The sequence below is a fragment of the Taeniopygia guttata genome, chromosome 11 (genome assembly GCF_048771995.1).
Source record: "Taeniopygia guttata chromosome 11, bTaeGut7.mat, whole genome shotgun sequence".
Taxonomy (NCBI): Eukaryota; Metazoa; Chordata; class Aves; order Passeriformes; family Estrildidae; genus Taeniopygia; species Taeniopygia guttata.
Window position 1 is genome coordinate 6127709 of NC_133036.1, and position 27514 is coordinate 6155222.

The window sequence follows — 27514 nt, forward strand, 5'->3', positions numbered from 1 at the left end:
ACTCTGCCAGCACTCTCCAGCTACCTCCCCACTGAATACTCCTCCTTGCATGCTTCTTTTAAAACTTTTATTCAACAATATAGAATTCTTTTAATTATAGTATAGAACTGTCCATCACGATACTATATCCCCTGCAACCCCCATGTCCTGGAAGAGACAGGCACAAGCTGTCTGACCATGGTCCATCAGAGGTTGGGGGGGAACAGCCGGAACAGAGGAAGGAACGACTAACCAACAACTGCTTTGCACACCCTTCACGTTTCCACGCTTTCTGGGTCAGGAAGAGCTCAACAAGGAAACAGAGGCAGAAGAACCTTTAACACTCGGAGGGAAGGGCTGCGGTCATAGCGAGGCGAGTGCCGTCCAGCCAGGCGTGTGCCCCGCTCTCAGCCCTGCCCGCGCCGCGCAGTCCGCCCGCCGTCGCTCTACCGCGCCGATGGGACGTTTGATTTGGTTCTCATTCTGCTTATGGAAAATTGGGAGCAACAGCATCGGACCTGAGGAGAGACGGGAGGAGGGAAGTGAGCGTCGCGGGGCACTGCCAGCTCAACACGGAGCTCCGTGAGGAGGCGATGGCTGGGCACGCTGCCCCGAGTCTGCCATCCCACCCCCTGCCAGGCCCAGCTGCACCCTCCATGGCCCTCGGGATCTGGGGACAGCAGGGAACCTCAGCCTGCTTTGAAGAGGTGAGAAAGGAAGGCAGAGCTGAGCAAGGCGAGAGAGATGCAGTCCAGCAAAGCAGAACTGTCACGGACAGCCAGACACAAGGTTGGACTTTTCTTCCATGACCTACTGTTTGGAGTTTCCCTCCACTACCACAAACACCTCCCATAATTCCACTAAAAGCACTCAGTATGCCCAACACACTTGCAACAGACAAGCTGGCAAAGCTGCTTGCTGCATCCATTTTCTGTTGCATCCCTCAGTGGCTGCTGGGGCTCAGTTTTGAGCCTTTCCTCTCACAAGGCACTCAGCCAAACCAATGCACTACCTCTGCTAGAAAGCTGGAGCTAGGCCAGCTGAAAGGCCAGGAACATGCACTAGGACTCTCCTAACTTTCTCCAGGGGAAAGAAGATGAAGATGCATGTTCCCCAGTCCTCTTAACTTCCTAGGTACAAAGCACTCTTCCCCAGCTCCTAGCTGTCCCTACAGCCAGGAGAATGCTTTGCTAAGGTCCAGAGGAGAAAAGGATTTCCTGCTCTGAGTGCTGGACGAGCCACTGGCTGCAGAGATAAACTGGTGCAAGCTGCAGTCATACGTCCCCACTGCCCTGGGATCAGGAGACTCCACACCCTCCTCACTCCCAGTCTCAGCTGCTGTTTCCCTCCAGGATGAATCTGTCACTGCTCATCCTACCCCAGAGCTGGGGAAGGGATGTGGGGAGATAAGCAGCAGGTTGTTCCAGCCTCTCTACTTACTGCAACCAGGGAAAGCCATTTCAGTCTCTGGAAGAGCAACTCTCTTCCTCTGCTTGAGGATACCAGGAAAGAATTCCCAACTCAGGTTTAGAGAACAGGTATTTCTCCAAGCACCACCTTGAAATTTCACCATCAGGTTCAGACACTGTCACGCATTTATATGCAGCACACTCATACACAGTGGTCAACAGTGTTCAGCTATCAAAGTTCCCTTACTCAAACCATTTTTCTTCTCCCCACCTCTTCTGCCTTGCCCCTCCAGAAGCTGGGAATGCCAACACACAAGAGCTGGAAAACAGAGGAGCTTCTCCCATAGCAACTGAAAACCATGAAAAACATCCACTTCTCAATGGAGGAATTCAATAGAGATTTAAAATAAATTCAAAACTTGATATTAAAACCCCAAACCAACCCTGCTGGTACTGGCACAACGTAAGAGCACAAGAGACTCCCCTGCCCCTCAGGCCAGGCAGCCAGGAGGGTGGGCAGATGGAAGGAGAGGGTTGGGAACACTCACCAATGCCTTCAGCAACCTCTGCAGGAGAGCAAATGTTAGCAAGGCCCTGCAGGATGGCAGCAATCACAGGCTGCTCCTCAGCCCAGACACCCAGGACAGTCCCCATGTCCCCAGGTGCAAGGAGACAGCTACTCCCTACTCAGCACATCTTTAGACAAAGCCATCCACGCAGGCTGAAAGCAGACGAGCAGGGGGGTACACAGGTAGAGAACCCTGATTTCCAGCCGTGCATTGGTGACCTGGTCTGACCCACCAGGTAACAGCAGTCAGGTCTGTCCCTCAGGCAGTGCCTGTTTGAGATCAGTGGAGCACAAGAGCTGAGCCCCACGCTGTGCCCAAACCCTCACACCTCCTCTGCGGCCCCAGGGCACTGGAGACAATCTGCCCCAGAGAAACTCTCAAGGCTGAGAGTAGGAAGAACTGCAACCACAGACTGAGTGAGAGATCCCAAAAAAACACAGACAAGCGGGGCTGGAAGAGCTGACCTGCCCTCCTGGAGGAGACAAGGCCTCCAGCTCTCAGGCCTTCTGGCTATCCCATAGATTTGAGACGGCAGACGTTCAGACGTATAGATATTTATTGGTTTCAGTGAATTATACAAATGGATTGACCTGCTGTCGATGCCAATAGAACTTTATTGGAATATGGAATGTAAACAGATGTTTCAAATAGAAACATTGCAACCTTATAAAAAATTAACTATTTCAACAATGCCGCAGAAGGAAATTCTGTGTTTAGGTGCTGGTGGGAAAACACTATCTCCAGCGTCTAGGTTTGAGTGTCACCAGAACCACTTGATGAAGTTACACACAGAACAAGTAGAGGAGGCAACTGTGAATTGTGGGGCTATAAAGCCATTGAGGGATCTGATGAAAGAACCCATAAGACGAACCCCCCACCCCCCACGAGGATCGGCACCCCAGAATTCAACAAATGGCTGACTTTGTTAAAACACTGCGTGGGATCCCAAGGCCTGGATCAGTAGCTGCACAGCCCCCGCCCTGACGCCGCTGTTTGTTGATCCTCCCCCCTCCCTGTGCTCTCCTCCCCAGCCTCCTCTCACTCCTCCATCCTGTGGTGCTGGATTGAACCGCTCCAGAGCTGTGCTCTGGCACAAGTCTGCGTCTGGCACGAATTCTCATGGGAGCCACGTCATGAGGTACGTGGTTGCACACCTATCACAAGAAATCTTGCAACACTGACTTTCCTGAGCTCGGTGGGAAAGTCTGGATAGTCCCTCCCCTCTCCTGCCGCAAGAGCAGCCCTCACATTCACAAGTTTCCAAAGCAGGTCTATTGAGTTTCTTCTCAGAGCGAGCCTTTGTCAAACACACTGGAGGGGGGGATCTCCTCTCCCCAGCAACTCGGATCAGTGCCTTCGTTTTAATACTCCAAACCAATCCCGAGATGCTGCTGGGTTTGTGGGTTGTTTTTTGTCGAACTCCCCCTCCCTCCCCCCCAACCACCCCGGCATTCACAATTGAAACTGGAATTCAAGGGCCAAATTCAAGCCCAGAGTGAGCAGTAAAGACTTGGACCTCAAAACAGAGTTGCACCTGCTGACCCCCAGCCTGAATTTGGTTCATTCAGAGTCTACAAGTCAGAAAGGCAAGTTTAGAAAGAGGCATGCTAAGGGCTGATGGTGGAACGACCAATTTGTCCCCACCAGCATGGTGGGGAAGGCTGGACTGAGAAGGAAGAGAAGGATCCATAGAGATGTGAACCAGAATCAGTTGTGTGGAGCCCTGGGGATATCACTACATATTGAACTCTTGCAAGACCATTTGCCCAGGGCTTTGGTACCACAGGGTTAGAGTTACATTAACCACAACCACCAGAGAGGAACTGAGGTTTATGACCCCCCCCAAGGTTAGATTTCTGCCGAGTATAAAGGGGAGGGAAAGGAGGGGGGGGTCCTTGGTTCTTTTCCCTTCACTGTGTGACCGAAGGTTTTGCTTTTATTTGTAAACATCTTGAATTACCCGTCGTTTTCCAGTCCTCATCGTGCTGTTGTCATGCCACTGGAGAGCACAGCATTTTCTGAGCTGGGCTGGGACTGCTCCTTCACCACTGGATCTGCAGGAGACAGACCAGGCAGGAAAAGGAAACAGCATTTAATAAAGCGGAAGCTCCACCCAGGCAAATCTTTCCAGAGAAACTGCCCTCAAACTGCACAGAGCTGCTAAGGCTATTGCAGAGTGGGGAGCCAAAAACTGCCCCCACAACTGTGACCCTGCTGGCCCCAGCTACTCCACAGACTCACAGAAATAGGGGTGATCCATCGCCTCCTTGGCAGTCAGCCTCTGTTGATGGTCGTATCGCAGCAGCTTGTCCAGGAGGTCAAGGACTTCAGGACTGACCAGGTGTCTGTTCTCACTGTGGATGAAGTTCTCCCAGCGCTTCCGGGAATGCCTGCAAAGGGACCAGCTGTCACTGCACAGCCCTACCCCGATGTCCCATGGGAATCACCTGCCACCAGCCACTTCTGAGTATGGGTGGCTGTGATAAAACAAACCACAGCCCTTCCTTGCACAAGTTACTGCCCAGAAAATACCTGCCAAAGGTGGTAAATCCTCTTCTTTATGTACACAGTTGTACGATCTCCTGCGCCAGGAAAGGCACAACATTGCACATTCCCTTCTGTCTACAGGGACTAGACAACACCATGTGGAAGGCAGGGTGACACTCTTGGGATTAGAACTGGTCTGGCCTGCCAGCCAGCCTCACAGAAGCTGTCCTCACTAATCCCAGCCTCACAGAACCTGTCCTCACTATTCCATCCATTCCACTTGTCCTTTTCAGACATCTCAACTGGAAGACTCTGAGGCACCCAGCCCACACTTAACTGCAGTTTCTACATCTCCACATAAAGGATGTGAACCTGCAGGAGAGAGACGAAATAGGGGATGGCTCATGAATCATGGGAGACACAAAAGGAAAGAGCCTGCATTTCAGTGACTCCCTGAGATGACATGAGCAGCTAGATGTGATGCCTGCAGCAGCACCGTTATCCAGAAGATCAAGCAGGCCTTTGCTGAGAGTGCCTCAAGGGTACAGACATCAGTTTATCTCCCTCTCTGTGCTTACAAGGAAAAAAAGGCAGCGTTTCACTTCTCCACTTACTGGCCCAGGATGTCATTGAAGTGAGGGTCCAGTTCTATGTGGTACTTCTTGAGATACCCATACAGCTCATCTGTGCCCAGGACCTTTGCGATGCGAACCAGCTGGAACAAAAGGCATGTTCAGAGAGCAGAAGGGCAGCCCACCACTCTTTTGCAGAGGCAGAGCTGCCCAAATCTAAGAGCCCTCCTTCTGGAAACATCCAGACAGAAGGAGTTTCTCCCTTGAAATTTGCTTTTGCAGGATGCGCAAAAAACAAATTTCCAACATATGGCAGCAAAATCAGAGATGGCTCAACCAAACATAGCAGCATCCTCCCAGCTTGGCAGTCCCATCCCCAGAGCCTCCCCACTATACACACAGAGATGAACTGGGGACAAACTTTTCACAAAGTAAGCCAGGTAACAATGTCTTTACTTGGTCATAATTGTCCTGGCCGTGGAAGAAGGGCTCCTTTCGGAAGATCATGCTTGCCAGCATACAGCCTAAACTCCACATGTCTAAGCTGTAGTCATACATCTGAGGGAGAAAAGGAGAAGCTGTCAGAAAAGGCACACTCACCACAGCCTGGTTCCCCATAAGCACAGGCAGCCTCAGCCTTTGCACTTCACAGCCAGCCTCTCTCCAACCCAGGCAATGCCCTGACAGGCAAAACCAGACAACCCAAAGGTGGCTAAAGTGCAGCCACAAGTGTTATCATTGGATAGATAGCAAGGAGGAGACAGACTCTTACTTGGTAGTCCACAAGGAGCTCTGGTCCTTTGAAGTACCTAGAGGCCACACGGACATTGTATTCCTGAGCTGGATGGTAGAATTCGGCCAGACCCCAGTCTATGAGCCGCAGCTGAGCATGCAACAGAGACACAGAGTCATCAGCCAGGCAGGTGATGGCCACATTGGCCAAACCTCAATCCCGTGATGCAAGTGTGGAGCCCAGGGTGGAGGAAGGCCCTCTGTGGACAGCAGACGCTCTCAGCAGTTTTCTGATCAGGTTTTTCCCTTTCCCCTAACATCAGCTGGTGGGGCAAAGCCCAGCTTAGAGAGCTCCACTGCCTTCCGAGTCCAAGCACGCTGTTACTGCTGGGCAGCTGGCTCCTTGCCAGCACCACCAGGTCCTTGAGTGCTAGGGAACAGGCAAAAGTCTTATCCCACTCTTTAGAAGAGCTGGGCTGAAAGCAGTGTTGATTTTACCTAGGGACTGAGAGCAGAAAATGGGGTAGGAGGGGCTCAGCACATCCTGCAAGGCAGACCATCCCCACAGCTGGGATGGACAACCTGCTTACTAGGGAAGGACTCCAGTAAGAGATTCCCTTCCTTATACACCTTGCCTTGCCTGTACAGCCACTGCTGACTGACAGAGAGGGACCTGTGGACCACCAACTAGTTCCTTGACACAAATTCCAGGTCCCTGGGGCAGGCACACAGAGCACTCAATGCGATACAAGTACCATGACAGGGTGGGGTAGGCCCCTGTGCTGCCCATTTCCTGCAGAATAACCAGCACACCCCAGCAGTGAGGGAGCCATGGACTCCCACTGAGGTGTTTCCCTGTGGGACTTTGACCATCTCCTGATGCTGGCACAGGTGGAGGGGAGCCAGTAAAGAAAGGTTAGAGGGGTATGTGCAGCTGCCAGGGCTATGGGTCCAGAGGCAGCAGTTTCAAGATTCCCTGGAAAACCCCTGCTTGTAAGCCCTGGTGTCACAGTACCTTTTTCTGTTGGTGGTCTATCATGACGTTGTGGGGTTTGACATCCCTGTGCATGATTCCCATGCTGTGACAGTAATCCAGGGCCTGGCAGACACACACACACAACAGACATGGCTGTAACCACGGGCACAGCATTACCAGTGTAATAGACAGTTCTCAGGCAGAAGCAAGAGTTCACAAGAAGTGCCATAACCCTGGCACGTGAAACGAGCCGTTTCAGCTTTTATGCTGCACATGAGAAAGTGACGAGCTGGCAACAAGACTATAAAGACCTTGTGCCCTACTGCAGTCACAGGTGTTCCCTGTGCTCCCTGCACAGTTGTTGAAGAACACAAGGCAGAGAGGTGTCCCACCTGGTGACAAGCCCAGTGCTCCATAGATCAGGCTCTCTTCCCTAGAAAGGGAATGATTCCTACATGCATGCAGTTTTATGGCCTTCCAGTGAGGCTTTCCACTTGTGTCCCAACACACACTCAAGCTAGAAAGTCACCTCTGCCCTGCTGATTTAAGCACAACTGCACTTAAAAAGGGCAAGTGATAGCACATGAGGGAGAGCAAAGCTGCTTCAAACTTGTAGGCAGGAGCACATATAACCTCCCCAGCTCCATGACCTTGCACCACTTGCCCCCCCAGCGCAGCTGTTCACTTGAGCAAGGGGGTGAGAATGTTGTTTTCTCATCTCCAAGGGGAGGGAGATCCATCCATCAACATCTATCAGATGCTATGGCATCTCCAGCAGCACAGAAAGAGGGTACAGCTTGCAGTCATTCAATATCCAAGACACCAGTGCCAGGGAAGCAATGCTGTCCTTGGGCCTGTGCCACAGTGGGAAGCAAGGAGGCAACAGCTTAATCACAGCAAGGCATCAGAGAACTGCCCTGCAGTGACAAGTGGCCTCACAGCCCACAGGACTCACAGCAAACGGTGGTCCTGGATCTCCAGTGCAGGAGATCTGTAACAGGTCACACAAACTGCTTCCAGGGATGAAGATCTTCTAGTGTCTTGTGTTGCCAAGGCTCAAGTATCAACTAAACTTCATCACCCCTCCATCCTAATCCCAGGCTAACTCAGGCTCACTCCCAACATCCAGTAGGAAGGTCCTTCCCTTCCAGAAAGGTGGGCAAGTGTGGGGATAAAGAGAAGAAAGCCTTCCTTGAACCCACTGGAACTGTTTCAGGAAGTCTCCTTCAGCCATCATGTCCTGGAGCACAAAGGGCTTTCCTAGCCTGTCCCACTCATTTCCAGAAGCATGGGAGCTGCAAAGTGCCAGCCCAGAAGTGCCAAGGCCCTGCTAGGACCTGAGACAGCCAAGCTGCTGCTCAGCAGGTAAGCACAGAACAGCCCTGGGATGGGTCAAACCTGTCAGATCTCCCTTGTGCCCTGCTGCCTCCCCTGTGCTGCAGATGGAGACCCCCAAGAGCCAGTGTAGCACATCCCACAGACCTGCCATGACTCCTTGAGGGAATTTCCATGGGGAAGTGCAAGCTAGGCCAGTTAAGGGGGAGTATTTAGGGCATTCCTCACCTTTCATCAGAGGGGCAAGGAAAGCTTTGGCTGGGAAGTGTCAAAGGAACATACTGATCTTACATGCAACAGCTGGCATAACTAGAGGGCAGAATTCACCTTCTGGGGCTGCATTTGAATACCGCAGCAGAGGAAAGCCTGGAGCTGCCAGTCCCTCTACTTTACTCTCCCTAGCATCACAGTTCCCCAGCCCTGCCTCAAGGGCCTTGTCCAGGCTCTGGATGCTTTTCTGGGAGTTGATTTTCCTCACAGCAGCCCAATGGTGCAAGAGTCATAGGGAGACCAAGCACAGCTCTACCTGGTGACAAAATCACAAAAACTTTAGACCTCAGAGAATCACACACTCTTTGGAGGTGACCAAAGGCCCTCAGTTTGGCTGCAGTGCCTCATAGCAACAAGCCAGGTAACCTGATCTGTTCCCAAACCTTCCCAGGTTATGAGACTTGGATTCTGCACTGAACACAAGAGAAGTAACCTCTCAGCAACCGTGTCCCATGAGCCCCACTACTGCCACTCTTGCTCCTGGTCTTCCCATCCAGACTGTCATGTGCAATGCCACTCACCTTAAGCAGCTCATACATATAAAACCGAATATCAAAGTCTGTCAGGATCTGGTACAGTTGCTGAAACAGATTTGGGGAGGGAGAAAAACAAAGAGAGAAAAAATAAATACTCCATTTTTGGAATGGTTTCATTTCCTGCCCCCCACCTGCCTCCACTGCTCATTCCAGAGCAATGACCCGTTCCCATAATTGACACATTCCAGATTCCCTATGAATGCTACCATTCCCAAGGGCTCTCCTGATCTCAGACCTGCCAGGAAATCTAGAAAGGATGAAAGGGCTCCTGTGAAATGCTACTGGCATCGTTCATACTTGTCACAGCTTTCCAGTAGGAGATGGGCAGGCTGTCTGTCCAAGGGGGACAGAGCAAAAGCTCTGGAGGAGGCACAGAAAATTGTGACTTTCTTTCTGTTGTCAAGTTGCTGTGATGACTTTGTATGTCAGAACTGACAAGAGCATTCAGAGAAGGTGGGCTGGGTACACATGGGAAGGTGTCCAGGTGTTCAGGGTGTGAAAAGGAGAGGAAAACATCAATCTAAAGGAGTATGGAGTTGGGAAGCACAAAGAAGAGAGCCAGCCTTAGAGCCACAGAGGCTCTCCTCTATCCCAAGATAAAGGCTAATACAAATGAAGAGCACAGAAATGCTTGTGGGACCAAGGAGAGCACAACCTGAGTTGTGGGGAAGTGCCCACTGCCACCACTCTCCTCTTCTGTGTCCTGCAGCTGCTCACATGGAAGTGACAGAGCTCCAGGGGCACTTTAACCTGCCTTGTGCCACCAGCACTAGCACAGGAAAACTCATCTTCCTGCTGCTCCCACACCAGGCACAGCTGGCCCCAAATTTGCCTTCTGCTCTGTATCTGTCACAGGCTGCAGAGTCAGCCCAACCTTGTTGAGCTGTCTCTCTCTTCCAGAGAAAGCAAGGCAAGATGCCAGGGCAGGGCAAGGAAGGACACTCACAGGGCAGCACTGGGACCAGACCTCTCTGCCCTTTCTTACAAACAAGGATCATCTCATAGCTCAGACAAATCACCAATTGCATCAGCACTGGAACCCGCTGTCCATCACAGGCACCTCAGGAAAAATCCCAGAGCAAGGGATCGAAATTCACATTCCCACAAAGCAGCTCTGGCCCTGGATCCCCTCCAGGCTCATGCTGAGATCCTCAGGTTCCTGCCTTACTGAGGGCCATCTGCAAACAGCTCCTGTCCAGTCCCAAAATCAGAAATCATTAGACAACATACAAGTGTCACTTACTCACACAGAGCTTTACCAGCCTCCAGGACACAACTGCATTGTATTCTCATGAGCTGGGATGATCCTAATGCTTTGGAGCAACCCAGTGAAGCAGACAAGTGAGCAGGGAGCAAAAAAGACATAGCTACAAGCTACAGAGCCATAGCAGGGATGGATTTCCTGACTTGTGCACAACTGATGCAGGACACAGGGCCAGCAGAGGACAGCTGAGTCCTTCCAGAGGTCTGTTTAAATGGCTTCCTAGGTTACAAATACTGCAAGAAATATGTAAAACATGTCCTTCTGGCATTCACTGCCCTGTTCAACCTCACCTGGCAACATCAATGCACCTGGGGAAGAAGGAGGGCAGGAAAGGCAGTGGCATTACAAGACTAGGCCTCATTTTCCCTATTCCCTGTCTCTCTGCCTCTTGCTGCCTGTAGGTGGGAAGGGGATGGAAGGGAGGCCACCAATGTCTTTCTTCTCAGACCTGCAATGCTGTTGCTTCTCTGGCTCATGGCCTTTGGCACTGGGCCATGATAAGCCCAAACACTTTTGGGCAAACAGCATTCAACAGATTTCCCTAGAAGAGCTGCCTGTGAAACCCAGCCCCTCTGACCTCTGTCAGTGCCAAGGCCAGCAGTGTGGCCAGCAGTGCCCAGCTCTGCTCACCACAGGGAACAGTCCCTGCAGGCAGCCAGTGAATGCACACAGCTTTGAAGGACAGAGCCAAAGTTTCCACTGCAAGCGGGTCCTGCACAGGCAGCTGCCTCAAGCAGGCTTTGACAGTGGGCTCCAAATGCCCTTTGCCCAGCATGGCACGATAGGACAGACACCTCCTTTGCAGACATGCCCCATGCTCTGTTCTCAAAGCTGTCTCTGGGGAATAGGATTATCAGAAACATCACTGTGGGGATCACTCAGACCCAGCTCAAACATCTGCTCAGCACTCAGGATCCCATGAGGCCTCAGAGACCTGGGCTGGTCTCCTTTCTCCATACAGAGCACTAGAAAAGGTCAAACCCACCCACAGGCAGCCACTACCCCTCTCCAGCTTTTGGTGATATTTTGGACACATCACAGAACCAGTCATAAACCAATCCTGTTAGTGCCTGAGGAGGCAGAGACACACTTCCCCCAGCATGGGGCTGACTGAAGTTAAATGCTTATTCCTCTCCCCTGAGTGAGCAACACAGCTGGCTACGTGCAGGAAGCAGCATCTGCAGAGCAACAGGGTGGCTGTGAGGAGACACTGCTTTGGGGTGCAGGGCAGCAGTGGTAACAAAAGGAAAAAAGGAAAACAGTTCCCAAAGCATCCAGGCTTGGCAGCCACACAAGGGAGGAGAATCTTTTCTACTTCTGCATTGCTTATGCAACAACCATTTTTTTAAACAAACCCTGGATGTACAAGGATAAAACCCATGCACACATTTCCCTCACAGCAACAAGGCCTGAAAAGTCTCCAAAATGCAGGTGAAGTGGAAGACTTGACTCAAAAGCCCACTGTACCCACAACTCCAGCAGGCTGAACATGCTGAAGCAACCTTCCATTGCTCACCTTCCTTGCCCATCTCATCTTCAGCTCCAAACCTGCTAGAGCAAACCCAACTAAGAACTGCTCCTTGAGACCTGTCTCTGTTCCCATTTGCCTACAAAATACATGACAGCTGACAGTGACTACAGTGCAGGCGTCTCATTTCCAGTTTGAAACCAATTAGCAAAAACATTTAATTTTGCTGATGGTTTCTCAGTTGCATGTGGCTCTGCAGTGCAGCTTTCATTTAAGGCAAATTGCTGTGGGGAGCTTGAATGCTCTCAGATGACAAGTAATGCAGCAGGTCTGAAGAGAAACACTAACCCTGTACATAAGCTGCTGTCCTCACCCAGGAGAATACATATCCAGCCTGGCTCCAGCTCATCCTCCTGGCAAGTACAGTGCTATCACTTCCAGAAGGGACCCAGACAGGTAATTTAAGAAAATGTAATCAGCTCTGGGGAAGTATCACCTAAGTCTCCTGTTTATATCATCATTTAAGAATAGTGAAATAAAAGCTTGTGCTTCTGATCTGGGATCATCCACAGCCACAGCTTAGATCCCACAGAACTGCAGCTTCTGCCCAGGCACAGAGAGCTGAGGAAAATCCAGCAGTCACTTCCATGGGTGCACAGGAACAGTGTTCTGCCATTTGAACAGGCACAGGGGTCAAAGTATTAGCATCAAAGCAAAAAATAATAATGCTGGAGGAAAAGAACTTCCAGAAAGGAGACAACTGAGCAGATATTCAAACTTGTGAGCAACTACTGCCAACAGGACAGAGAAAAATGGAAGCCTGTGGAGTGGCCAGCAACCACCTGCTGCCTGCAAAACATGTCACCAGGAGCCAAAGCCTCCCAGGCTTCCTCACAGGAGGAAGGTCAGCCAGGATTGCCAACACTGCAGCAGCATTTCCCCTCCAGAGCTGCCAGCAGGCCAGGAGTCACAGCCCTCAGCCACACAAGCTGCCCTGAGAACCCCTCACACACCCTGAAGGTAATTTGCCAGTGACATGCTGGCTCCCATCAGCGCTGCTGAATCCAGATGTCAACACAGAGATGGGCACATCAGCAACAGCCACATCCAAACAAACAGAAGAGGTCCTTGTCACCTGAATTAGCTCATGTGGCACTTAACTCCAGCAGAACTTGACTGCCCAGGGAGATAAGGACTATGGAGCAGGGGGACAATGACTGGGTGCTCTCCAGCTGCTTGTGTGAAGGTACAGAGCAAGCTGAGACCTCCAAGACAAGAGGTCTCACGTACTCTGCACCCTCTGCTTGGCACTTCAGAGCAAGGGAAGAGACATCTTGGGAGTTTCTGTACAGAAGAAGTCACCCACAGGCACCTTCAGTAGAAGCAGCTCTATAATCTGCAATTAGTTGGAGCCCCAAGAACCTACTCAAACAGGCAGACAGCTCATGGGAGTGGAGCATCAAACAACCCACACACCCCATACACAGCTAGGGAAATTCAGGTTACAAACAAGCTCTGAACACAAGAAGCCACACTGCATGCCCTGGGGACACACTTGCATTCCCAAGACAAGTTATTCCTGCCTTGTACCAATCAGCATCAAAAGCATCAATACTTTCTGTCTTGGACTTGTACAGCTGTGAATTTGGACTTCCCCGAGGAGCAAGGCTTCCTCCCAGGAGCCTAGAGAAGTCTGCTGCAAGCTCATGTAGTTGTTTCTAATGCAACAGCCAGAGCTGAGCACTGTCACTTGTGCAGAGGCCAGTCCAATGCTCCTCACTGGCTGCAGCAGTGCCTAGCCTGGCTCTCCATGTGGCCAGGATGGCCAAAAGAACAGACCCTGAGCCCAGCATTTTAAGAGTTAAGAGTCCCTGCTGGCCACCAGCCTTAAGGTACTGCTGAACACTCCACTTCATGGATACATTTCAGTTTCTGGGAGATATCTTTGAGGGCAATTTTTCCTCTAAGGACACGTCAGAGTGGTGTAATCACATTTTGACTTGGAGACACACAAGCAATCCTCAGCAAGGTGTACCAATGCCTGAGCAAACTAGCTTATCTCAAGACATGTATTAAAAATAAAAATCAATGAAATAATTAAAATGTATCTAAACAGAAAGTTAAAAACTTCTAGGACCAGCCTTACAAGGAGGCTGTGGGTCACAGAAGCATAGGGGAACATTCCCAACACACGAGGCACTGGCTCAGCCCAGATGATGTCAACAAAGCCCAGGCAAACCAAACCTGCTTTAATTAGCCCTGAAAGGTCACCACAGAGCACTCCTCTCATGGCTGTTTACTTGATGGAGGCAACACTGCTCTCCCTACTCAGAGCTGTCAGGGCAGATTCTGCTGCAAGTTCCCGTAATTGTGGCTCCTGCTGTGTATCTCTACATGAGATTAAGCAGCACTCAGACCTTCACTGCAGCATGGCTGCAGCTCTGGCTACACACACACATCCCACCTGGCAGCATCCAGCTCACCAGGCCCAGCCCAGAGGGGCAGAAACTGCATGTGCTGCCCCTCAGCATGCAGGGCTGCAGGAGCTGATCTGTGAACTAGCTGCCTTCATTATAACCAAGCAGCCCAAGATCCTTCTCTGGGTGTTTGGTACATCTGCTTCCTACAAAACCTGTACCTGCATAATGATCTGGGACAGAAAGGAAGAAAAAAACACCGTTCCATAACATGGAATGAGATCTCTGAATGGAGCAGGAGGGATGACTGCTGGCTTTCTAATGGCAATTGCTCAATTAATTCTCCACCACTGACTTAGTGATTTAGGGTAAAGGCTCAAATGGGGGAAGCAAAGATACCATTAAGATAGGTATGGTTGCTGATTATAGATCCCTTTTGTCTAGAAGCATTTTGGAAGCACAGGCAGTTGTAGCTGTGCTCAGACTGGACCCTGATTTTGGGAACAGTAATATCCCTTGAAGCCCTCAGACATCAGAAGAGCCAGGGAATATGCTGCAGCCTCAGATAAGGGAAAAAAAAAAAAAAAGCTCTTAAGATGTATTCAAGAATGTTCAGTCCCTCACTACCAGGCCCACTGGCAGTGGGAAATGAGCTCTCCAGCCTCTGCCACCCCACAGTTCCCAAGTCTGAAGGATTCCAGAACATATCAGTGTCACCAGTTCCATCAACTGCACTGCTGTAAACAGAGCACTACAGCTCCGGGATTAACTTGGGCTGTAGTGCTCTGCAGTGATTACTAAATTGAGAGGGGAATAAGAATATCTAACCTGTTGACCTTATTTCTCAGAGTTAGGACATTCAGCACACAAACCTTTTAATGCCTTTTCATCTAGAGCCCATTAACAGGTTTCTGATTTGCATGGAGAAAGAAAAGTCAAGCTGACTATTGTGAAAACTCTAAATTCCCCCACAGCTCTTGAGGATTATATGAAAAATCACAGCATTTTACAGAAATGGGAAGCCTCTGTCCTCCAAACTCAGGCACACTCACCTTAAAATCTGTGTTATTGATGTACTCAAACACCAGAGCAGGGGTCTTTGACTGCAAGAGAGAAAAAGTCATGGTTTAAAATACACACTTGACCTTTCTTTGGCTCCAAGAGACCTGAGAAAGCCTTTGCTTCCTGCCCAGCCCTCACTAGGGCCAGCAAGGTGGGAGCAGGACACGGAAAGCACAGCCCTGCTTTTACCCCACACACTGAGCACCAACTCAGCATTTTGGTCAGCGCTGCTCCCCCACACAGAACAGAGAGAGCACCGGGCAAGGCAAAACGTGTCACCAGGAGCTAAGGCCTCCCAGGCTTCCTCCCAGGAGAGAAGTCAGCCAGGACTGCCAACACTGCAGCAGGATTTTCCCTCCAGGACTGCCAGCAGGTCAGGAGTCACAGCCCTCAGCCAGCTGCCAGCCACAGAAAACTCCCCAGGAATGGGGTAACTGTGGGAGTGCAGAGCATGACATGACCACTGGTCACTGAGTAGGACAGCAACCAGAAGGATTAAAGTGCTAATATCTACTTGCCCTGGCTGGTACTTAGGTTCCAGATGCCAGACAGAAGCTAGAAGACTAAAGGCTCTACTTTCTTACAGAATTTGTAGGACTTCAAAACTTTCCCCCATCAGCTGGGGCAACTCAGGAAGGACACAGAAGGGGTGTTGAAGAGTCTGGGGAACATTGAAAGGAAGAGGAGCCCATCCAAACAAACCAGCCATGCCTTAAGCTGGTGGGAAGGCAAACCCAGCACACCCACCCCAACACAGGCACCTACCACTGGATCCTTGACAGTGTCAATCAGATTAATGATGTTGGTGCCACCACGGAGATTCTCCAGAATCTTAACCTCGCGTTTTATCTTCTTTTTCTTCACTGGCTTAAATAGACAAAAGAAATTAGAAGTGAGAGTCCTTTCAGAAATTAACACTAATTTATGCCACTGATTTTGACTGGAACACATCACCTCCCCTCCTCTCTCTGCTCCCACCCTCATATGGGAACATTTTTAGCACCAAAGAGGAGACAGACTTTGCATGAACTAGGATTTCCCTCTCATCCATGAAACACTTCCACACATCAGGGGGACAATCAAACCACTACAGACAAACAGAACTGTGACTCCAGTAACTGTGTTTAAAAGTGCCTTGGACTGCTATGTGGTAACCTCAGCATACTGATTCATGTTGTGCACTCAGAGTCACAGGACAAGCATGGTGGACCTAGCTCTGCTTTTGTTTACCAACACTAACCAGCCTTTCACTTTTCAACCTGTTTCCCAATGAATACTTTAATCCTATGAAATAATAACCTGAGAGTCTCCAACATCAAGATTACTTGTAAGCTCAGACACTGCTGTGCCTCACTTCCAACCACCCGATACGCACAGAGCCAACTGCACTGCAGTCACTGCATCCATAACCATGATTATTTTTAAAGCCTAAAGACATTTTAAACAGTTTTGACTCCTCCTCTAATCTGCTCAGTCTCAGGAGCCCTCTTTGCAAAGTAAGCTTTCCTCTGGACATCACCCTGTGGGGACTGACAAAGAACAGCTGCTCCCAAGGCAGAGGCTCAGAGCTCGGGCTGGCTTTTACACTCTGCTGATCCAGTGGTTCACTTCAATGCAAATGATCATTTCTGTAACTCATCCACTCCCAGGACAACCCTAGCTACGTGTAAATGAAAGGCAGTTTAGAGCAGATAAGAGGTGAGACTTTTTTAATGAGCCTTGGCTACTGGCCAGTGTGGGCAGCACCAGCTGCAAGTCACTAAGTCTAGCAGTCCTTCATTCCATAGCTGGAACATCCCCTCCTGCCCCACCAATACCACTAAAAAGAACTGCAGAGACATCTTGTAGGGACTGGTAAAGCCCTTTGCTGGTAAAGCTCCATCTCTGAGGCTGCTGATAAAAACGCTCCTCTCCAGACTTTTAGCTTTCTAAAACATTCATCATCTGGCACTGAGTCTGGTGTGTGTGGAGGGGTGTGATGAGGAATGGCAAAGGTATGAGGCACCTTCCCAAAGTAACACACATTAGCAGATGTCTGCATGAAGGACAAGGAGCCACAGGAGCTCAACAGCTCATGCTCACCACCTCATATCTGCCACAGCCTCCCACTTCTATGATGGCCACAGAGTGCTGATGGGACAACTCATACTCCCCTTACAGGCAAATCCAAGGCAACCCCTGCTTTCAGACCCCTGGCACAAATGTATGAGCAGACAGGAGAAGGAACAGAAGGCTTTATATAGTAGGAAAATATGGCGTTTATGTAAGTGATAAAATATGCTGTATTTCCAGGCTCTTCAGGTGGCTGAAACCTTCAGATTCGAATCCTGCTCTTCTCCTCTTGCAAGTTAAAAGGCATGAGCTAGACTTTAAAGCCAAAATATGAGAATCTCAGCCTGAAGCAAAGTGCCAAAAATAACACCAGTGCCAGCACAGGGAACGTCAGCACCTCATAAAGCCACTGTGGAAAATGGCAGCAAGGCCACCGCAGCTGTCAGAGCTGGAGCCACGCTGGGCAGAGCTTGCCGGGGAGTGGGCAACCAACACCCCAGGGCAGTACCCAGAGAATGCTGGAGCTCCTGGGAGCTTGGACAGAAAGGGAGAATCAGCCAGAGCAGGGGCATGTAAACCAGCAAGAGTGAGAGCTACATCTTGGAACCTGAGAGGAGGATGCCTCATTAGGAACTAATTTAATTTATGTCAGTATGGAGACAGACACCACCCTTGTGTCACCCACATGCACAGATCTTACCAGAAGGCCAAGATGGAATTAGAGGATGTAATTTGGTTACTCTGCTTGTCCAGTGAGGCAGATGCACACACAAGCTGTTTTCCACAGAACTTCAAAGAGGAATTGAGGCACTGACATCCTGAAGGTGCTCCCTGAATGGTCTGGCTATGACAGACATGCCTTCCAGCCCCTCTGCTGCAACACTTGCACCTGACTGGGAGCTGAAACAGTCCCTGAACACAGCCAAGAGAACCCAAAGCCCACTCTGAAATACCTTTTCCTTTGTACTGCAGTTATTTCAGGGGCATTTTGCATCAGCTAGGTAGGGGAGGATATCCCTCTGTCCCTGCAAGATTCCCTTTTCTCCTTTCATAGCAACCACTGCTCCCACTGGGGCAGAAGTTGTTGCCTTCCAGTCACTTCCACATGTTTCTTTCACCTTCTGCAGGATGGGAAAATGATGCTCTGTTATCTCCATCAGAAATCCACCCTTACCCACCACACACTAAAACACTAGAGCAGACAAAATCAGTGATTTTTAGAAAAAAAGGAGAGAAGAAAGTTGGTATTTTTTTAATGAAATGCCTGCAGATAATCACCACCAGCAGCATCTCTGACATCACCAAGGGAAGATACTTGGGCAAACACTGTCTCAGCAAGAGGCAGAGGTAAAAGCCACTCACTGTTTGGACTTTTTCCCGCTAAGCTGCAGGACTGCAGAGCTCTGGCCAGGCTGGTCACACCATCCCCACATCAGCTGGGCTGGGATGAGGGCCCCACAAGCCTCCAGGCAGGGCTGGGGTTGGGAAGCCCTGCATCCTCAGACACTCTCCCTGCACGCAGTCAGCTCTCAGAGTGGTGTTTTCCACCACTAGGTAAACAAGGATGAGGCAAAAGAAATGCCACAGGCTGAAGTCATTTTAGAGGAAAAGCTATTGCCTAGGAGTGTCCTCAGAGAGAGCAATGTGGGGGAACAGTTTCCCCATTTCAGTGGTGACTGCTGGCCTGCACCCCATCCCACAGAGCTTTCACCTACCCAGCCTCTCGCCACAGGTCCCAGACCACTGCCCCAGCCACAGCTGCAAACACCGTGTGCTATGCAAGGACACATCCTGGGGCTCTGTTTTTGCCCAGTAACCAAGCCCAAGTAACTGAATCCAAGCCCAAATCCTTCCATCTGGCATGTCAAACACCTTGGTGAAAACCACTCCAACACATGGCCAGCATTGCACTGGGGGTAACTATCAAACCAGAGAAACTTTGCTGACTTCCCTCATGTCCATAGCCCAGTACAGCTGAAACTACAGGCCGGGAGCAGCGTATCAGCCACGCACCAGGATTAAGTCTGGGTTGCTACAACTGTCTCTCAGAGTCACCCGATCTGTCTCTCCAAGGATGTTGACTCCAAACACACATGGATTAAATGTGAACTGAAGCTATTATGGCCTCCAACCATCTGCCTCTCCCAGCAGGAATAGCTTCTAAAACACCAGCCCTTGCAGCCAGAGTATTTTTAACAATACTCATTTAAGGCTATTTTATTAAACCAGGCTATGAACAGCAGCATTTCAGGTTGTGCTTCCTACACAGGCCAGTCCTCCTGCACTGGGAGGGGGATTTCCAGCAGAGGAAAGGAGCAGGCACCTCAACAAAATTAGCTGTTCCTGAGTCTGATCTGCCTGTGTTTGCAAGGCAATGTTTCACACAGGTACAGCCTCCAACTCCATCTGTTCCCACGCCAGAGGTATTTCAAAGCTTCCCTCCATGCTGGGATTCTCCAGTGACCCGTATGGGTCAAAGCCCTTCCCTCTGAAAGAGGCTCCAACACAATCCCTCTGCTCTGTGCCAACACCTACTTCCATGAAATCTGTACAAACTTGACAGCTTGGAGACTTCTGTCGCATTTGGTTGAAACTGGCCAACCAGTGCAAAAACTACTGGGGGGAGGAGGGGGAGAAAGGCTGACAGACAGCAGGATTGCGTAAGACTCGTTTCCATAGGAAACCAGGCTAAAAGACATGTCTCAGTTTAACCGTGTCTACACTGGGAGGGGTTTAATTACTTCAACTGCATCAATACCCTTAGAACAACATTACTGTCTAGCACAAGCCAGTTTTCTAGTTTCCCAGAAAATTGCTTCCTTCCTCAGGCAAACTGGAAGTGAGGTGGCTGTGGATTGTGGAGACAAAACATGCAGCTCACAGCTGTCCACTGTGCTCAGTGCCCAGAGCAGAGGGACAAGATGACCTCCAGCCACAGGAAGATGGTCTCTGCTGGACCCACCAGCTCTCACTTGACTATCCTCAGCCACCTATCCTTTGGTGGCTGCAGGCTTCCCATCCTACCAGCCAAATGGATAATGATGCTCCAATTCACTTGAAAGTCAGGCAGAAGAGGCAGTGGCAGTGACCAGAGCTATCCCAACTCTCTTTGCCCAAAGACTGGGGAGCATTGTGTAAAGCTATCCCTCTGCAGAGGTGAAAAATGTCACACGATAAGCTTTGTAGTCAGGTAGATCCAGAAGAAAACACATTTTTGTGACCAAGAGAACAGATCCTGAGTCATTTTCCACAGGATCATGTACACTTGTAAGCAGGGAAGGAGTCCAGCTGCAGCAACACCAGCTGGGAGAATTAACATTGTTTGCTAAAATAAACCTTTAAATAAAAGACTGCAACCATCACTTCCTGTCTTGAACGAATAAATGGCTGCCTGGTTAAAGATCCTTTTTCCTCGGTTTCTAAAGCAAAGGGAGTACACTCTTCTGTCAGATGCTCCAGTTCCAGCCTTCCCCAACGACCTGAGGACCCATTGCTTGAATTCAAACAAAGAGAGAAATCAGATTTGTTACCCAAAGTTCTCTACGCATTTTCTCACTGTGAAAGAAAAGCAATGACCAGGAAGGCATGTGAAATACGAGTTAAGTCCAAAGCATAAAAATCATTTTACATTAGCGCAGAGCAGGCAGCCCAGCAGTGCACACATGCTGCCAGCTGAGGGGCACACGTGCTGCTCTGAAGGAATCCCAGAAGGTGCTGGGTTTTGCCCAGCAGGTGCTCTGAAACAAAACTGGGGTTAGCACAGCAGGAAGGAAGGTTTAGCAGTCAAAAGATACAAATCCATGAGAAACTAAAGTAATGTATTCCACCACCCCATTAAAAAAAATAAATTCTTTGCTCACCAGCCTGAATAGCCTGGAAATATAACGATGCTTCCAATGAACAAGCAGGGAGATCTGAACACACAATGTCCAGCACCAGCAAAAGGCTCGAGCAACATCCCTGTCACAGGCTTTGAACATTTAAAAGCTGGCACTAAAAGCTAATTTGTCTCTAGCAAGTATTATCAAAAGGATCACAATAATCGGCCTATAAGGCCCAACACCAATTGCTCAATAGGAAAATTGGATTCAGAGCAGCTCTGCTTATTTTGCCAGACATCAGCTGGGAAATCAAATAATCGTATTCCAAAGAGCTACAAAATCGAGGAGCCCACTTATGTTAACATTCTGTTGGTTGCATTTTACCACTTCCACTGTGGAAATTTAAACTTTTGCAAGGTGCTCTTGAATTTTAGAAAAGAGGGGGTAAAACATACCTTGAAAGTACATAAGTACGATTGCTTTTTAGTTAAATAAAATATACTTAAGTTTGGTAGTATATCCTGGCATGTGTTCTGAAGGCAGCTTTTTTCTTTCCTTCAGAGTCCTTTTCATTCCAACATGGCACACCTCAAAACAGCCCTCCTGGGGCTTCAGAACTGCCCATGATACATCAAGAATTCTGCAGTCAACTAAACACGAGACATGTGAGGACCAAGCCCTGATCCCCACCAGCACCATTCCATGGGATGGGAATTGTTCCTTCAGCCCCCTGCAGACAGACACAAGGCTGTATCTCACCCTTCTCCAGGTGGGAGCTGCAGTTTTGCAGCTCATCAGTTCCTTGGTGTTACACCACCACCACGAGAGTCACCAACTGCATCTCCAGGCCTCTGCAAGGCACCCAGTACTGTCCCAGTTGGTCTCAGCTCACACAAGGCTGGACTCCAGCAGCCAACCCTGCCAAGCTCATTGTGGGCAACTAGTGTGTGAAAGACAAGAGCTGTGTACCCATCTCTCTTGCAAAAGGGCTCATTTCAAGACTGCCAGAGGAGGAAGTGGGCCAGGGGGAGCTGGTTCCGTGCATGCAAATGCAGGAGGAGCAAGAGACAGAGAGTTACCAGGCACAGGCATTGAACAGCTTTGGTGGAAGGTCACTGATGCAGTCAAAAGCTCCAGCCTGAGGGACCAACAGCATCCAATCCTATTTCCCTGTGCAATCCCTTCTGCACACCAGCATGAGAGTCATTTCAGCCCCCTTCTAGAACAGCTGATGTATGTGGGCTCTAAAGCTTGAAGAGACGGAATAAAACTTAGCAGAGCCACCATCCCAACTTGGTTCTCTAGTTACTAGAGTGACAATTGGAGTTCAACACTGGCAGGATCCTCCAAGCATGCCTGGTACAGGCAGCAGCTCCAGCCCAAATGGGGGAACAGGGGAAAAACAAAGCCAAACATGCAAGAATGCACTTGTGAAACCACGTACACGGTTGAAATTTTCAGTGCATGGACTCAGCACAGAGGGACAAAAGCCACCAAAGGAGAAAAAGGCTATTTCATCACTGCTGCAGGACCTCCATCTCACTGGTCCCTCTCCTTGCATCTGCATTCTTCCCCTACCTCCACCCATGCAGAGTAACCACACTAGAAGACAAAACAGCCTCTTTCTGATGGGTTTAATGCTTTGCAGGCAAGTAGAGCATACATGGATATACAGGTGCATCACAAAAGCAGGATAGCTCCTGACTCCTGTAGAGACCTGCTAACATGGATGCTGTAATCTCCACCCCATGGAGGGTGTGCAGTAGGGATGGAGGCAGTACAGGAGACTGGAAGGTGAAGGACACATTTATACAGGTGCTACAGCCAACCCTCAGCACCAGCAGTAACTGCAGGTAACTCATTATAACAGCATCATTCTGACGACATGGTATCACCTGTAGCAGTTACAAGCAATGTGGAAAGTTAGCCTTTGGCTTTTAGAGTGGCAACTTTCAACACTGTTCACATCCTCCAAGAACACTGTTACCCCCAGAACAGAGGATTCACTTTAAAGCATGCTGGGAGACATTTTGGAGCTGCATTAGCAGAAAAACAAAATGAGAAGTTCATCAAAGAGACAGCACAGACTGACCTCAGTGGTCCATCAAAAACCTCTGTGTGGTAAGACATGGAAGAGGAGAGTTACTTCAGATACCTGCACTGGATGCAGACAAAACGTGACTCACTAGCAACAAGGATGTCTTAAACTTCCCTTGTACATGCCGAGGAATGTCAGGCCTCATCCTGGGAGTCAAACCTTAACATCAGATTTAAGCATGACATGAAAACATGAACAGAACACTTTCACACACTCCCCTTTTCTGGGGTGGGCTGCCCCAAGGCAGGCAGGAAGCAGGGCCACAGCTGTACCCAGGCCAGCCAGATCAAAAAGCAGACAGGAATCTCCAACACCAGCAAGGGACTGCTGAACACAGCTGCTGGCTGACTCCATGCCCTACTAACCTGTGGGGTAGGAAGGTCAGTACAGTGCAGAGTCCCCACACTCCAGACCCTTCTCACTCTTTGCTCTCTGAATACATTGAAAAGGGGGGGAGGTGTCCTCTGCCTCACTGCTCAAGATAAAAGCTTCTGGAGGATGTTGGGCATGGGGCGTCTTGTGTGGCAAACCAGGCTCCTGCCCCACTACTTTGCACACACCATCCTACACAGTGCATTCTGATGTCCTGCTGCAGTGGAACCTGCTTGCTTCATTTGCCTTTCTAAAAAAGAGCTGCAGAATTTTCCCAGGAAAAGTGACATTAAGAGCATCATATTTGTAAGCACTTGATCCAGAAAACAGTAATGTCAAAGTCATTTGCATGATCTAAATTCTCTTCCTTTGCTGATACATGTTAGGACCACAACTAACAACATCTCATTTCCTGCAGGATTATGCCTGGTCCTGCACTTGGGGTAGCAGAACAGAAAGGAAATGCTGGGTACTGGCCAGGGAAACAGGACATCTTGCTTTATGGAAGCCCAAAATGCCAAAAGCACTGTGGTACCAACCAGAGCCCTCAGTTCCCTGGCCTTGTCCAAAGTTAAAGTATTCATGGAGCACGCACAAAAAAACCAGGCAAGTGGCTGCCCTAAGAGGAAGAGCAGTTATCTCCCTCATGCAGCCCTAAACCAGGACCTGTGCTCTAGTCTCAGCTTTGTTGAGGCTAAGGGACTTGCCCAAAGTCACACAGGAAATCTCTGTGGCTCAGTTCTGCATCAAAGGGTGATAAAATTTCCTGACCTCTGTGGAGGATGGTACAAGATGTTCAGGTAGTACAACGCCAAAGCAGGGGAATTACTTGCTATGTGCTAGCTTGAGCTCAGTAAGGACAAGCTGCTTCAAAGAGCAAAGGCTAGGAAGACACACCAGTGATTTCCCATGAAGCTGAGATATCAAGACAGTGACTCTTGCTAAAACTCACTCTAACACCTAACATAAATTGTACTCTCAAAAATGTTAAAGAGAAAGGACTGTGCTAAACTGCTGCATCCATTGCCCAACCACGGTACTTCCCTTTGACCCATCCCTGCATCACACAAAAACCTGCATTTCTCATCTCACAGAATCCAAATTTTTCCCCAGTTAGGAGGAGCAAAGACATCCAGCCCCTTTGCTAAGATGCCCCTGTATATACATGCAATTATGTTTGCAATTAAGTTTTGAGTCTAGTTACAGGAAACCAGAGGCACTTTCCACAGATCAGAGTGATGTTATTGCCACACTTCACAGGTTTTCATAATGTACACAACGTGGTGCTCTGAAACTCCCTTTTCACTGACCCACTTTCCACTGAGGAGAAAGTTCATCTTTATTTATCTGGACCTTCTGCTTTTCCTTGCTCACTCACAGGGAATGCTGTCTGCATGTTAATGCCAGTGGGGAGAGCCAGGGGAACCAGTGGCAACACCATCCACTTCATATCTGGGACAATCCAGTCTCCTGCTTGCAGGGCATTAAGGCAACACATTCAGGCCCCAAGGAGAAGGAGCACCCAGCTGCCCTCAGATGACTCTTGCCCGCTGACTCACTGTCCAAGGCTGACAGGCTCCCTAGCCATGACAGAGCTCAGCTGCCACAGGGAGAGCAGCATCGCCCCAGGGGAGGCTCTTTGGGCTGGGAAGAAGCAAGGAGCAGGGTTTCTGATGACTTTTCCTGCAGCCTCCTTTCAGCCTCGTGGTGCCTTTCTATGTGGCACAAGACCTAGGATTTCAATAAACTACAGCAGTCCCAAAGAGGCCACCAAGGGCTCCAGAGGAGCATGCACAAGTGCACAGTTTCCCCAGGCCAGCCACAAGGCATCTTGCTGTAAAATCCAGCTCTGCACTTGCCACTTGTGACTACTGTCTCACAGCAGAAACTCCTGCCTGCATCTGCTTTAAAAAAGACAAACCCCAAACCTCAGAAGAATCCAAAGGAGGGGCAGCATGCCAGGGGAACCTGGCTCGGCGAGGACACGTGAACCTCACCACTCTCACGTCAGGCTCAGCCACAGAGGCTCTCCCAAACAGCTCACCTGACCACCTCCTTGCCCACAGCCAAAGCTGGGGTTTGTGTGCCTCCTCCCACAGGCAGATGGAAGATGATACCTTTCCCAGAAGTGCTGGCTGGACAAACCATGACAAGTTCTTTGGGAAGCTAAGGCAGATCCCGAGGAAGCAGGCACAGTGAGAGAGTGGGAATGTAAGCAGAGACAGCCAGACATGCCATCTGAGTGGATCTAGTGAGTGCCTTAAGGCTACAGCCCTGCAGAGATGCATGTCCCGGAAAGCTGCTCTTCTCAGTGGCTGCACGGGCACATTAAGCTCAGAACCCCCTGCACACTGTGCATGAATGTGTGCCCAAATTCTTAGGACACCCATGGCCAGACACTGGCTTCCACGTGCTCTTGGGGAACAAGTGACAAGTGTTGCTGGTCCAACAAGTGACAGCCACAAGTGTCAGCCAAGCCAGAATCAAACATACTGCAACTCTAACCTTTCATCTCTGTCTTAACTCCCCTGCCTGCCCCGAGATCACCAACACAGAGTGCTGCTAGGACAGTCAGCACAGCTTGCTGTGAGCTGTTGCTTCAGTGTCAAACATGGTGAGACATGCCCTGCAGTGTATAACCTGTGCATAGCTATCCCAAACTACAACCTCCCAGTGCTGCACAAAGGTCCCCACAGCTCAACCCCACCAGGTTCAACACACCAGCACACAGATCACCAACACTGCCAAACTTTGGCAGGTCTCCTTGAGCCCCCTCAAGTTTCCCTAGTGTTTGTAGTATGACTGCGATGAAGCTCTTTTCCACATCAGATCCTCTAAAGGACTGAATATAAAATATTGGTGCTTTTTAAACTGCTGAGCATCCCACAGCCTGGCTCTGGAAAGGCCACATGCCGGCTGTCTAGAGACTAACAGAAGGATTCCCCCCTCCAGGCTTCACATTCCTGTTGAAATGGCTGTCCCTGGGCTGTTTCAGACAGGCATTGCCAGATACGATTTGCCAAACACAGACAGAACACGCAACGCTGTTCAAATGTCAGGACTCGGCTCTCCCCCACCAGAGGAACTCTCAGCCCTGAGCTATGCTGGACAAGGAGGGGTGGAGACATCAGAACATCACTACAGCACTCAAGACACCAATTCCATTTCCAAACACACCATCCCAATGATATTAACGAGAGAACAGGAGTTTTGGAGTGAAGAAAGAGATCCAACAGCTCTTTGGCCCTGCCAACCCAGCTCCTCTCTCTCTTGCTCCCAGCCACCACAAGCCTCTACATCATCAACGGGATACTCACCTTGAGGATCTTCACGACGACCCTCTCGTTGTTGGTGATGTTGATGGCCTCAAAGACCTCGCTGTACTTCCCTCGGCCGAGCTTTCGAACCAGCTGGTAGTCGTCCTGGTTGCTGCGGGCACCAAGAGGAGAGAGGCGGTGCTGGGGGAAGAGTGGATAACTAACACGGCAGCAGGCCGGGGAGCGGGGTCCTCTCCCAGCCTCTCCCCGCCGCAGCCCCCCGGGACACCCCGGCACGGGAGCGGGGGACCGGGACACCCTCCCCAGGGGCTGAGGCCCTCCCGCGGGAGGAGGGAGGGCGGGTCCCCGCACGGCGCCTTACCCCCAGCTCGGGACGTGCGACTCGTAGTCCCAGTACTCGCGGCTCCTCAGGCTGTTCACCTCCGCGTACACCCGCGCCCGGCTGCCGGCGGCCGGGCCGGGCATGGCGGCGCCGGGCGGCGGCTGCAGCAGGAGGAGGAGGAGGGCGCGGGGCCGGCGCGGGAGGCCGGCGAGGCGGGGCGCGGCGCGCAGGAGGGCGGCGGCGGCGGGCGGCAGGGCCAGGCCGGAGCGGGGCCGCGGCGGGGCGGGGCCGGCCCGGGGGCGGCGGGCGCGGGGCCCGCGGAGCTGCCGAGGCCCGGGCCCGGTGCCGGCGGCTGCAGGCGGGGCCGCCCCGAGCGCCGCGCAGCCAACCCGGAAACGGCGGCGCCGCCGCCGCGCCCGCCCAGCGCCGCACGGCGCCCCCCGGCGGAGCGGAGGTCCGGCCCCGCGGCCGCTCCGCCATCGCGCCCGCCCCTCA

At 50.6% G+C, this 27514-nt stretch overlaps 1 protein-coding gene across 3 annotated transcripts; it reads right to left on the bottom strand.

Annotated features, from left to right (window-relative positions):
* Positions 1–356: 356 nt before the first annotated feature.
* Positions 357–27514, bottom strand: CSNK2A2 (casein kinase 2 alpha 2). Of its 3 annotated transcripts, none has more exons than XM_072934232.1 (12): positions 27059–27514; positions 26737–26877; positions 15842–15943; positions 15067–15117; positions 8851–8910; positions 6764–6847; positions 5789–5899; positions 5473–5574; positions 5059–5159; positions 4199–4347; positions 3918–4011; positions 357–497 (listed from the first exon to the last, which is right to left on the bottom strand). In XM_072934232.1, exons 1-11 carry the CDS (start codon positions 27497–27499, stop codon positions 3935–3937), a joined length of 1419 nt encoding a protein of 472 aa, XP_072790333.1. In that variant the 5' UTR covers positions 27500–27514; the 3' UTR covers positions 357–497; positions 3918–3934. The 3 variants fall into 3 exon arrangements, with proteins under 3 accessions (XP_072790333.1, XP_004175230.1, XP_072790334.1); XM_004175182.6 differs by having other exon boundaries at positions 26737–26848; positions 27059–27413; XM_072934233.1 differs by lacking the exon at positions 357–497 and having other exon boundaries at positions 3857–4011.

Excerpts from the sequence above, each read along its gene's own strand:
- CSNK2A2 (XM_072934232.1), bottom strand. The coding sequence starts at position 27,499 with ATGGCGGAGCGGCCGCGGGGCCGGACCTCCGCTCCGCCGGGGGGCGCC. Across the intron at positions 8,911-15,066 it reads TCAATAACACAGATTTTAAG|CAACTGTACCAGATCCTGAC; the intron begins GTGAGTGTGCCT and ends AATCTGTTTCAG. Across the intron at positions 4,348-5,058 it reads TTCAATGACATCCTGGGCCA|GCATTCCCGGAAGCGCTGGG; the intron begins GTAAGTGGAGAA and ends GTCCCTTTGCAG.